The sequence below is a fragment of the Temnothorax americanus genome, unplaced genomic scaffold, assembly GCF_048541705.1.
Source record: "Temnothorax americanus isolate GAGA-0224 unplaced genomic scaffold, ASM4854170v1 Scaffold102, whole genome shotgun sequence".
In the NCBI taxonomy this organism is placed as follows: Eukaryota; Metazoa; Arthropoda; class Insecta; order Hymenoptera; family Formicidae; genus Temnothorax; species Temnothorax americanus.
The window spans coordinates 267,371-280,030 of record NW_027509234.1 but is presented as its reverse complement, the minus strand read 5'-3'; the positions used below and the strand labels follow the sequence as shown (position 1 = coordinate 280,030).

At 29.7% G+C, this 12,660-nt stretch overlaps 2 protein-coding genes across 2 annotated transcripts; one reads left to right on the top strand and one right to left on the bottom strand.

Annotated features, from left to right (window-relative positions):
• The first annotated feature begins 92 nt into the window (after nucleotides 1-92).
• On the top strand, nucleotides 93-6,554 carry LOC143902788 (uncharacterized). Its single transcript, XM_077415966.1, has 8 exons — nucleotides 93-350; nucleotides 2,676-2,879; nucleotides 2,965-3,226; nucleotides 3,381-3,503; nucleotides 3,851-4,012; nucleotides 4,159-4,341; nucleotides 4,448-4,647; nucleotides 4,741-6,554. Exons 2-8 carry the CDS (start codon nucleotides 2,689-2,691, stop codon nucleotides 4,904-4,906), a joined length of 1,287 nt encoding a protein of 428 aa, XP_077272092.1. The 5' UTR covers nucleotides 93-350; nucleotides 2,676-2,688; the 3' UTR covers nucleotides 4,907-6,554.
• Nucleotides 6,555-7,371: 817 nt separating this feature from the next.
• Nucleotides 7,372-9,531, bottom strand: Slv (sugar transporter SWEET1). Its single transcript, XM_077416044.1, has 5 exons — nucleotides 9,510-9,531; nucleotides 9,199-9,340; nucleotides 8,708-8,785; nucleotides 8,338-8,620; nucleotides 7,372-8,171 (listed from the first exon to the last, which is right to left on the bottom strand). Exons 2-5 carry the CDS (start codon nucleotides 9,264-9,266, stop codon nucleotides 7,956-7,958), a joined length of 645 nt encoding a protein of 214 aa, XP_077272170.1. The 5' UTR covers nucleotides 9,267-9,340; nucleotides 9,510-9,531; the 3' UTR covers nucleotides 7,372-7,955.
• Nucleotides 9,532-12,660: the final 3,129 nt, after the last annotated feature.

Genomic DNA, 12,660 nt, shown 5'->3' with positions numbered 1-12,660 from the left:
AATCCCAAATATGTATTTGCGTTATTTAAAAAATCACTAACCTCCAGCGCTCCAGGTGGTGATGGTGTCAACTACATAAAATGACTTCAGACTTCACTAAGCGAGTTCACCCCCCACTAATAGAGTTTCCAGACCTGTATTCACGACCGTGGTCCGTGGTCCCTTCTGTAACACAACAATAATGGCATACAGCATACTCATTCATTGATCACGAAATGTCAGCATAACAGTTCTTGTGTGGTTATTATCTGCTTCCTCATATTTACTTACATTACACGAATAAGATTTGGCTTCGAAAGTGACGCTGTGCTAAGCGTCAAGTTACGCATTTGTGTTAAAACGTTCGTGGGGTAAGTGCGACGGAAAAACAAGATTTATGCGTGATACGTAACGATTTATTTATATGTATTATATTGAATTTTGTCCATATTGATGTGTGAGCTTTCCTATCATTCTTATATAGAAATTAGAAATTGAAAGAAGAGAAAGGATATATATATATATATATATATATATATATATATATATATTTATGAAGAGTGAGTTTTTTAAAAAGTAGCTTTGTCCTTCATATTTTCAGAGCTTTGTATAATCGCAGCCAAAAGTTTAGTCAGTGTTATTCAGAGTGATTGAATCTCCATGTTTTAAGAATTTTTAATACCTTCTTTGTTTACAAACTAAAAAAAAATTTGTCATTTAAATAGAAGGATGTCTTGATATATCAAAAATATGGAAACGTCTTTTTTCTATAAACTAAATATTTATTTTTTATATTTATGGGAGATTAGGTAATATCACTTTATCAGCTCATGGTAGGCACCAGCGTCACCAGCGTGGCTGCCAAGTTTAACCTATAAATATATTGCTTTTATTATAAGCCGCAGGGGGAAGTGATCCGCGCAGTTCCTTGGGCCTAACGCACCCACGGCATTACCGAGTTCAAAACACCGCGGACATACACGAACAATTATACATACACCCATACACGTACACAGTCTAGAGTGTGAGGAATTACGAGTGAATGAGTCTATACTGCGCAGTTTTAGTCATTATTAGTTTTAGATCAATTGTGCCAAATAGCCTAGTGCTGAAGGCGCCTAATCGTCCTCACCCGAGGACAAACTGGAAAAAACCCCCCTGCTTTTATTATATATATTATGTACATTTGCTTATATTTATGTCGCATACTAATTTTGATTTACTTCATAATATTTTATGTCTTGAATATTATAGATAGAACTTTTACTCAACTATTTGACTTTAGTAATTTTCTTGCAATTGTGTCTTCTAACAAAGTTTCAGATTTAGAGAAAAAGATTTAACTAGCACAGATTTACAATCAATCGCACGTTCCTGTTCTATATTTGTTTATAATAAAAAAACTTAGAAAGGACTACTTGACATTGAATTTTGATAAAGATGAAATTAACATTGCTTATTTGTGTTTTTTTATATTAAATATACATAAAATGTTTATGCAAAGAAAATTTGAGAAAAAAGAAAATAAGTAAGTGTAAAAGTAATTTTTTTTATATATATAGAACTAAACGATCATTAAAAATTACAAAAGTAAGGCAATTCGCTAGAGTATCTGTGATTTTATTTGTCGAAATCTAATAAATCTGTTCACTTTTGTCATTTTTACCTTTTTTCAAGATAAGTACACAATCGACCGTCTGTGTCCTGATTCTGTAACTCTTCATGACAAGGTCGTTATTATTATATTGTCGTTGCGCAGGTGTACTATATGGTAAAAAAGCTCAGCAACGACAATATAACCGATAACGATACTTAGAGTTACGGAATAGGAAAGCAGTTACCATCTATATATACATGTGATTGGTTAAGATTTTCTTACTATTTTTAAGAAAAATGATTTAAATGATTATTCAGCAGTTCAAGTTTAATAAATTAAATTTTTATTGTGTCTTGGTATTTCTTTTATTAATACAAAAAATTAATCTGATCAATTTTATTTAACTCTGTATGAAAATATGCAGCAAAGTTTATAATTACTGTTTAACAAAGGCTCTTTCTAAGCAAATATTATTTATCATATATCGTTTATCCAAGTTTTCCAGAAAATGAATTTGAATGTTTTGAATCATTAAAAAATTTTGTAATATTAATTTTAAAAGTGATATAAGCTGTTTGTTTTAGCTGAACTTCATAGTTCATCTTTTCTTCTTTTCTCTCCAGCACGAGAAAAGGAAAAGAGGAAAGATGAACCGTGCAACAAGTTCAGCTAAAACAAACAGGCCTATGGCCTATGGTATAATAACTGATTGTAAAAGAATAAAAGTAGCTACGTATTAGCTTTTCTTTCAGTATTAAATTCTTATTCTTTTGCAGACAACTAAAAATGACAATTTACGAGTTATATCATTGTTAAAGCAAATGAGCAAGAACAACTTTTTTACCAAAAAAAAATATTGAAATATATTAATTATAGAAAAAACAGAATAAAATATAGTTAAATATAGTTAAAAACATAGTTAAATTATGCTTTATGTACACGCATTAAAATTTTTTACTTACTCTTCGTGATATTTATAGTTACTTGTATAGAAAAAAAAGATTGCCTCTTCTCTAAATTGTAGAATCATGAATTATTTGTACGTTCTCTTATACATGTCGCTAATTTTTTAAAAACGTTTATTTTTTATATTTTACAGGTAAAGGAAGAAGATGAAAATAAAGCGCAGTAAGTCTCTTTCTCCTGAACCATCTAGTAGCAAAGATACAAAACGTATAAAACTTGAAGAATTTGCAAATTTTAATGGAAGAACGTCATCTCTAAACATTCTTGAATTCTCGGATGATGTTTTACTTAATATATTGAAATATTTACATCCGCAAGATCTCATGGCGATCAGTTTGTGAGTTGCATTTATTTCTATCATATCTTCTATATTAAACCTTTTATGATGGTTTTTTTTTATAATTGGTTTCTTTGAATCACAGATGTTGTCAAAGATTTGCGCAGTTAGCGCAAGACAGAACTCTGTGGAGAAGAGTAGATTTTCGAACAAACCCTATACTTTTAGATAATTTGAATCAGTACATGAAGTTTTTACAGCCAATAACAATGAGTCTAGCAATACGTGGCAATCTGATTTGTCGCGAAGGTTCATCTCTTACACAAAAATTTTTTAACAATGTGAAAACGCTATGCGACCAACTTAAAGAATTGATTATTGAAGAATATTACATCAATGGAGATAAGGTATATTATAGAAATGTTTATAATCTCATATCATATTCTTGTGTTTAAAATGTTTATTGATATAAAAAGAAGGTGTTTATTTTCTTTTTGTCTTTCTCTTTCCTTCTATCATAAAAGAATATATATTTAATCTACTACAATGCGACTTTTACAGATTCATATAACAGATTTTCCATGTACTATCGAAAAGCTTTCATTAAAAGGCTGCAAAATGAATTACTTACAGAATAATAAGTCTTATTTTTTTAAAATGGATCTTCACATGCCTAATTTGACAGTAAGTTGATATTTTATATGTAGATACATATATAGATCTTTTAACGTCCAAAATAGTACATTGTTTCTGTATTTTTGATACTATGAAATACATTTACTTGTAATATATATTTGACACTCGATTTATTTTTCAATAATTAAATTATTTTGTTTATGATTTTTATATACATATTTAGTTTTTGAAATAAAAATTCGTCTATGTGGACAAAAAATTATTTCAAAACATGATAAAATAAATACACATGTATGCATGTATATACATGATATTTATTCATCGTTTCTCTCTCTATGCTGTAGGTTATAATTTACAGCAGTTGTATAGTATTAAACATTTAATATTATTTTTAGTGTTTGATCTTAAGTAATTGTGAATGGTTTACGCCGCATTCCTTACTAGTTATCAGCAAAATACCAAAACTTAAGGAACTCAGATTGAACTCGTGTCACCGTCTGGGCGAGTGTGTTGCTTATGCTAGTTTAGCAACTAGATTTGGATTCAAGACATTAGAGGTATAATATTTTTCTTATTTATATATATTTTAATTCATACTATAGCAATTATTCTTAGGCTTAATCTTACTGGAAAAACATTTTATTTCCACTGAAAAAGAGATATTTTTATGTTTTATATTTTATATTTTATGTTTTATTTTTAGGTTTTAGACTTACGGGATACAGCACTTGGAGATAGTGAAGTCGGTTGTTTTAGTAGTACTAAAACTCTAACGCATCTCTATTTGGAATGTCCTTCTACATGGAGAAATGAAGAATCGCCCGAAGCGGTTATACAACAACAGGCTTTGCGATTACCCATTTTTGAAGACGGCAATCTAGCACAGGTATTTGAAGAAAGTATATTTATAAGTATTGAATACAACGATAAGTACATGTTTTTTTAAGTATAAAATGCCTGATAACATTATAAAAAGAATTTTTTAAATTTAGTTTTTAGTCGAGGATGCATTTTCTTTTGAGAATTATGGATTTCAACGATGTTTGATATCAGATAGAGCAATCTGTGCACTTGGAAGTGATACTTGCGATAGGGAAGTAGTAAATAGCTTCCTTGCTCCACAAGGAATGATAATATTACGAGAAGATAGGCGGATATCTAATAATCCAAATCTTAAAACATTAGTCGTTAGGTAAGTCATTGATTTACTTGACAGGAAATACCGAAAAATTTAAAAACTCTTAAGAAAAATAAATAGAAAATACTTTAAATGGTTCTTTTTCAGAAATTATCCACGTGTAACAAATTCGAGTCTTATCCATTTGGCTTTAAATGCATCAAGATTGGAATACTTGGATGTTACTGGTACTTCTGTGACAAGAGATGGTATCGAATCCTTCAAATCACAAAAAAACAATGTTAAAGTAGTCTCGTCATTTGATGAGACATAGTTAAGGTCATATATCTAGCAAATTAGGAATTAATGAATATTTATATTTTATTAATACTTTTCGCAATTTAGAAATTATAAATACTTTTCGAAAAGTATTAATACTTTTATATTTGAATACATGTTATGCTTCGAGATTAAGATCTGTCTAATGTTCAAACTATTTTCTATAAATAAATAATTTTGATTAAATATAATTTATTTGAGAAAGTAAGACAGAGATAGGTAAAATTTGTTTTTTTTTTACGAGCCTGCAGTATAATTATGTTATGAAATATCAAATATTATATATATAAGTACTTTCTAGATATTGATTCTAATCTTGACGTTTTATTAATTATGATATAACACTTTATTATAACACTCATTACAATTATTATATCTATTATTGTGTTATCTCTCATTGTGGCTTTACTTTTTATTTATTTTCAGTATTATTACTATTATTTTTAGTCTTCTTTTTCTCTTTCATTATCTTTGTACTGTCTATACTATATTTTGACAGTCATGTAAGATGGCTTTTTGTATTATTATGGAATTATTATTTTAATAACAAATAAATAAATAGATAAGTGAATATTATATATAGATATCATTACTGAATATTATTATCTTGATTTATGCATGAAAGCGTACATAAAGCGATATATTTAATATACCTATGTAATGGACGTTAGTGTGTCTCATACTTGCAAATACATATATGTGCTGTATTATATTATTTCAAGTTTTTAAAAATTATTATATCATATAAATAAAGAATCATATAGAGTGTATGTATATTAAATATATTAGATTTTTTGTGAATAAGGTGCAAAAACATAAGAAAACAAATATATATGTTTAACTGGTATTTAAAATTCAACATTATGATATTCTAACACATTGTACGAAACATTGACTGCATGCTTATAAAATGTAATCTTGAAAAAAGAATATTTTAATCTTTACAGTTTTACAGGTATAAATTGCCAATGTAAAATATAAAATAAAAGCTTTATGACACGGCTAAAATTGAGAATAAATCGAGTAAATTAACGTTTTAGCTGGCAAATTAGAATTATCCATCACTATTCTTTAGAAAATTTATTTCTATCAAAAATAAAGTGTTAAAAATTGATTGGTTAATACCTTGTACATACGTTGCAGGGTTTGTATTGTAAAGAGTGTATACAACTTAATTCGAAAGATAAATATATCTTAAAAACATTTCAAGTCTAAAGAAATAATATAAGAAATATATTTCTACAAACATAAGAGTGCCATACTTCTTCTTGAAATCAGAAACATAAGGGAGGTTAATCTTGAATTTGTAGTGAAGAGAGTTATTGATATACAATTAAGTAGCCAGGTGATGATTCTGTATATTTTCTCATGTAGGACTTATTTTTGAGAAAAAAATAAACTGAAAAGATTAGAAGATTCATGATCGTTTTGATTTTAAATTGTGAATAGGCATGTACATGTTATCATGCTTTGATAACGAATTATCAATGTTATCCAAGATACAAAAAATATTTAACAATTTATTTAAAACTAGCATGCCCCGCCGGGCTTCGCCCCGGCCCGTTTTTTCCCCCTTTTCTTTTAAGTTATTATGCTATTTGGGGCGGAGACGAATCCAATAAATCATAGATCATTAAAATCTGTCCAGCCGTTGTTGAGTTATATGGTGTAACTAACCCGACTTTGTTTTATATATATAGATATATTTTGTATGTGTGTGTGTGTGTATTTATTTAATTTTGTGCGTGCATGTGTGAGAAAATAAATCAAGCTCATATTACATATATCATATAATATAATATCAGAATAATGGCATATGTTGTGTAGTGTGACTAACACTACAAAAGACTTTGTAGTGCTGTAATGCTGTAAGTTTCGTAGTGTTGTCCAGTTACTATTATGATTAGATTAGAAACAGAAAAGAACAACGTACTACATACATTGAACCAATTTATCTGTCAATTGTTAGTTTTATATATGTATATTATATATATATAACTCTTTAATTTATGATATACCTCAATCCGAAAGAATATATTTGTCTTCAGAAACATTTATGCTGTTCAAAAGCATCTATCGTAAGAATTTAAATCTGATAAATCAAACAGATAAAATATATAGATTTATATGAAATTATATGATTTAAGGAAATTTAAATCAATTGATTTTTTAGAGTCGAGGATCACGTAAATACATCACGGAATTTTTGCGTATCATGATATACATATGTACAAAAGTTTGAGCAAGTCTTTTAAAATATCTGAAGGCAAAATGGAGCATTGTAACATGAATAATGGCATGCGTTTAACTTCCGAATATAAGAAAGAATTATCCATCACTATTATTGAATACCTTGCTTTTACCAACGGGTGCAATGTTTCAAAAAGCGAAGGAACGTGATAGTGCATTATTTTTAAAGCACACATTATTCCAAGTAAATCAGAATGCATTTACAAAGAATTGTAATATATTTATTTAAGTATTATATATTTGAAACATTTATATATTAATTTAACACTATACATTATGTATTCAAAAACAAGCATTTCTAAAACTCCAACGACACTCACTTTAAACCTTCGTATTTTCTATAGTTTTAATTTTTGGACTTTGACCCGTGGAAACTTTTGATCAGCACCACCTAAACCACATTTTTCAATTTCAGCCAATTTAATCGGAACCACCTATAAAATGTGCGGAATCCTTCGTTTGGAAATGGTATTAAGACTTAATGATCCAAAATTAAGAATTTCTCTTCGCACTTAAATAAAATTGATGTAGAAAAGATCAAACAATTAATATATGTACCTATATTATTAAGAGCTACTTATGTGTAACATGAAAAATTAATACAAACTTATATATATATATATATATATATATATATATATATATATATATATATTATATATATATAGAGCACAGGATAAAATAAAAATATACTACTTTATGAAAAATTATTGATTTATAATATGTAATACTTCATTATATACAGTATTAATCGATCTGATTAATCCATAGAGCAAAATATATGATTAATCTTCTTATATAAAATAAGCTTGATCTGCTCGTTTGTTTGGGTAAATCAAGAACAAAGAAAGTTGAAAAGCTGACAAAATACAACCCATAAAATTTGGTATTTGTATAAATTGGTCACTGAGCAGACATCCATATGCGAACCACTGGCAGGATACTATCATGGAGGTCATTATGACTGGAAATGGTAAACTTTCTGTGCTTTTCATTCTCATCACATGTGCCTATAACAAATTTACAAATATCGATTACCGATGCAGTATATATAATAAAAATCAGTATAATATAAAAAAGAAAAGATCAATTTTCTAATCAAAAGTTTCATTATTTGAACACTATTCAATAAGATTTTGTGAATACATATAACAAGATGTGTTATTTCATACTTACAAGTGATATCAATGGCGATGCAAAGAATAATATAGTCAAACTGCAACTAAAAAATCCTACATATCTCTCAGCTAAAACTTTGTCTCTTTGATAAATACTGTACAGATATACAAGCAAAACCAAACAAATCGCTACTGTAAACTGCTTAATAGTAGTTGATCTTTTTACGTTGTATAAAATATGAATTAATACATAACATATTTGTAATATTGTTCCAAATATATTTACAGATATAATGAATGAATCTCCAATAAGTATTCCATATCTTAGCCACAGACTACAACTGTAATGATAACAATAGAATTCTAAATTAAAGTCGTTATTTACTAATATTGGCAAATATTGCTTGATTATATATTACGATACGTACGACATGAAACACGTCACAAAGGCCAATCCCGAGTTATCCCCAGTTGTACCATTTCTAATATATTTCTTGCATACCAATCTAAATAAGTACAAGAAAATTTATTGACTTTGTTTGATAGACAAATCCAATAGAATTTAACTATTAGTACTATTACTACATGGTAAAATATAATGTAGTTTCATAAGATATCCAATAAAAGTATTAATTTAACATTTTATTAAATCTTTTTAACAAAATGTGCAATTATGTCAGTGTTATGCTGAGTAAAAAATGAGTAAAATAATATATACGATAAATTACATTTGAATAAAAAAATACGTAAATTAATAGGTCATACGAAAAAAAATAATCCTCTAGATTAATATGTAACGTTAAATTAAATAAATTTTTAAATAAGTAAGACATAAATCACGATAATAAATTTTTTAAATAAATAAAAAATCAAATGCTTAGTAAATTATCAAGGTTATTTGTTATCGTATTATACTCACACGCCAGCTAGAAACTGTAAAACTGTACAACTTGATGCCGATAATGCAAGTACATCCTTAATCTCCATCAATGATTTAGAACATGCATTTCTTCCACATTAATTATCATTTGACAATGTATTCAGTTTATCTAATCACACTATTATGCCCGATCTACAATAGCTGTAGTAAGCTGTAGTAAGCCTCAAGATGTAAGAAATTGACCAATCACAGTCGATTATTCTCCTCACATTCGCCTGTAATTGGTCAATTTCTTACAGCTTGAGGCTTACTACAGCTATTGTAGATCGGGCATTATGCTCAATATCAGAGAAATCAGAAACGTCCCTTCTGTCACAGTATATACTGTGCTTCTGTCACAGATTAAGGCTGAGTTTCCACTGAGCGCGTCACGCGTCGCGTCGTCCGAGTTGAACCAATCAAAACATCCCATTTCGACCCCGTCACAAGAATGTAATGAAATGGGATGATGGAAACTCAGTGGAAACTCAGCCTAATAGACAGATAGCCAAAGATCATTCGTATGTATTTGACCGGAAATGAATATCCGGGAAAGAATCTACCATATGAAATCTATTTCGTATGAAGACTTTTGAAGTGCAATTGAAAAGGTTTGTGAGTCATTCGTTTAATTGTAATTAATTAATTATTTTTACACCATGCATTTAGCCGAAATAGATAAATTAATAAAAGTTTTTATACGGAATCGTGCCGAGCCATAGTTACAATAGGCGGTCGATAGTGAAATGATTAATTTGTTATTTTTTCAATGAAAATGCAATAAATCATTAAAATTATGATGGAGCAATAAGGAGCAATGAAGGAGCAATTGTTCTATGCCCTATAAAGTTGCATAGAGTTATTATAAATATGTTTTTCAATAAAAATTAGAAATTTTTCGTTTTTATTAAATATCTCAAAAAATAATAATCTTAAGGGGATGCTAAAGCCGTCCAAATTACCGACAATTCATTTCAAAGCTCTCATTTTGAAACGGCTTTACAGATCGCAAAATCCTTTTACAGGGATAAAGTAGAGGTACTAATGAAGGGTGGGATTGTCAAATAATTAGTAATAATTGAAAAAAATTTTAAAATGCTGTCACCTCAAAACCTTATTTTCTGATATAAACAGTTGTATACGTAATATGTACGAAATTAAACTTTCCCACCCTTCAGAAGACGTGCACAAACAATAACGTACCTTTGAAATTGAGATTGAAAGCCTGGAATAAAAATGAGAGCTTTGAAACGATCGTGTATATTTTTCACAAAAATATTCACGCAGAGCAGCAATTATGTCACAGCAGTAGTTCACGGATCTTGCGAGAGATGGCGCGATGGCGCACGCAGCTGTGGGCAGTTTCGGGGTTGGCTACATTGTCTGGTTCCTACACAGCAATCGAACCCAGGACAGATATATGATACAGATATCTCGTTAGGCATTTTTACATTTCTTGCAATTATTACTAATTATTTTACAATCCCACTTTTCATTAGTACCTAAACTTTACTCCTGTAAAAGAATTTTGCGATCTATGAAGCCGTTTCAAAGAACGAACTTTGAAAGATATGTGGTATAGTACAGATATCGCGTTAGACATTTTTACATTTTTTTCAATTATTACTAATTATTTTACAATCCCACCCTTCATTAGTACCTAAACTTTACTCCTGTAAAAGGATTTTGCGATCTATGGAGCCGTTTCAGAGAACGAGCTTTGAAAGATATGTGGTACAGATATCGCGTTAGACATTTTTACATTTTTTTCAATTATTACTAATTATTTTACAATCCCACCCTTCATTAGTACCTAAACTTTACTCCTGTAAAAAGATTTTGCGATCTATGAAGCCGTTTCAAAGAACGAGCTTTGAAAGATATGTGGTACAGATATCGCGTTAGACATTTTTACATTTTTTTCAATTATTACTAATTATTTTACAATCCCACCCTTCATTAGTACCTAAACTTTACTCCTGTAAAAAGATTTTGCGATCTATGAAGCCGTTTCAAAGAACGAGCTTTGACAGATTAGGGGCCCGATTTTCTATCTACAAACGTATGCGTAAACTCTGCTCTAACAGAAAAGCTGCAAGCTTATTGGCTAAAAACTGTGCGACAGAGCAAATCAGTTTGCAGCCTTTCTGTTAGAGCAGTGTTTGCGCATATGTTTCTCGTTAGAGAATCGGGCCCATGTGGTACAGATATCTCGTTAGGCAATTTTACATTTTTTTCAATTATTACAAATTATTTTACAATCCCACCCTTCATTAGTACCTAAACTTTACTCCTGTAAAAGGATTTTGCGATCTATGGAGCCGTTTCAGAGAACGAGCTTTGAAAGATATGTGGTACAGATATCGCGTTAGGCATTTTTACATTTTTTTCAATTATTATTAATTATTTTACAATCCCACCCTTCATTAGTACCTAAACTTTACTCCTGTAAAAAGATTTTGCGATCTATGAAGCCGTTTCAAAGAACGAGCTTTGACAGATATGGGGCCCGATTTTCTATCTACAAACGTATGCGTAAACTCTGCTCTAACAGAAAAGCTGCAAGCTTATTGGCTAAAAACTGTGCGACAGAGCAAATCAGTTTGCAGCCTTTCTGTTAGAGCAGTGTTTGCGCATATGTTTCTCGTTAGAGAATCGGGCCCATGTGGTACAGATATCTCGTTAGGCAATTTTACATTTTTTTCAATTATTACAAATTATTTTACAATCCCACCCTTCATTAGTACCTAAACTTTACTCCTGTAAAAGGATTTTGCGATCTATGAAGCCGTTTCAAAGAACGAGCTTTGACAGATATGTCGTACAGATGCTTCGTTAGACAAGGACAGATATCTCTCGTATTATTATTCCTTTCTCTATGTATGTAATTTGCATGCACCCATTTATTCCTCTCTCTCTCTGTCTCTGTCTCTCTCTCTCTCTCTCTCTCTCTCTCTCTCTCTCTCTCTCTCTCTCTCTCTCTTTCTCCCTCTTTCCCTCTCTCATTGCTGTCCCTCTCTCTCTTAATACACTGGGTAGCGTACACTTAGTATGGTAAAATCAGGATTTTTTGGAATTCTAGGATATATTTGAAGAAAAAAAACGGTAATGTTAATTAGGACAAAAAACTCTGTTTAATATTTCGATGATAAAATGTTGAGAAATATAAACGAAAATACATATATAAATGAAATATATGTTATTTTTTTTATTGTTACTGTCGAAAGTAAATAATATTACATATAAAACCGTAATGCAATTGAACATACATATTCATACACATGCACACGCATACGCAATCGCACGAGCACGATACGCATACGCACATAAATATATTATTTTTTTTTTTTTTCTGTAGGCCCCAGGCCCCGTCCACGATGACGATATCACGGACATGGGACTTCTCCAGGATCATGCTCCTATTACTTTGTACTAGAACAATAAGAATAATTCTGCATAAAT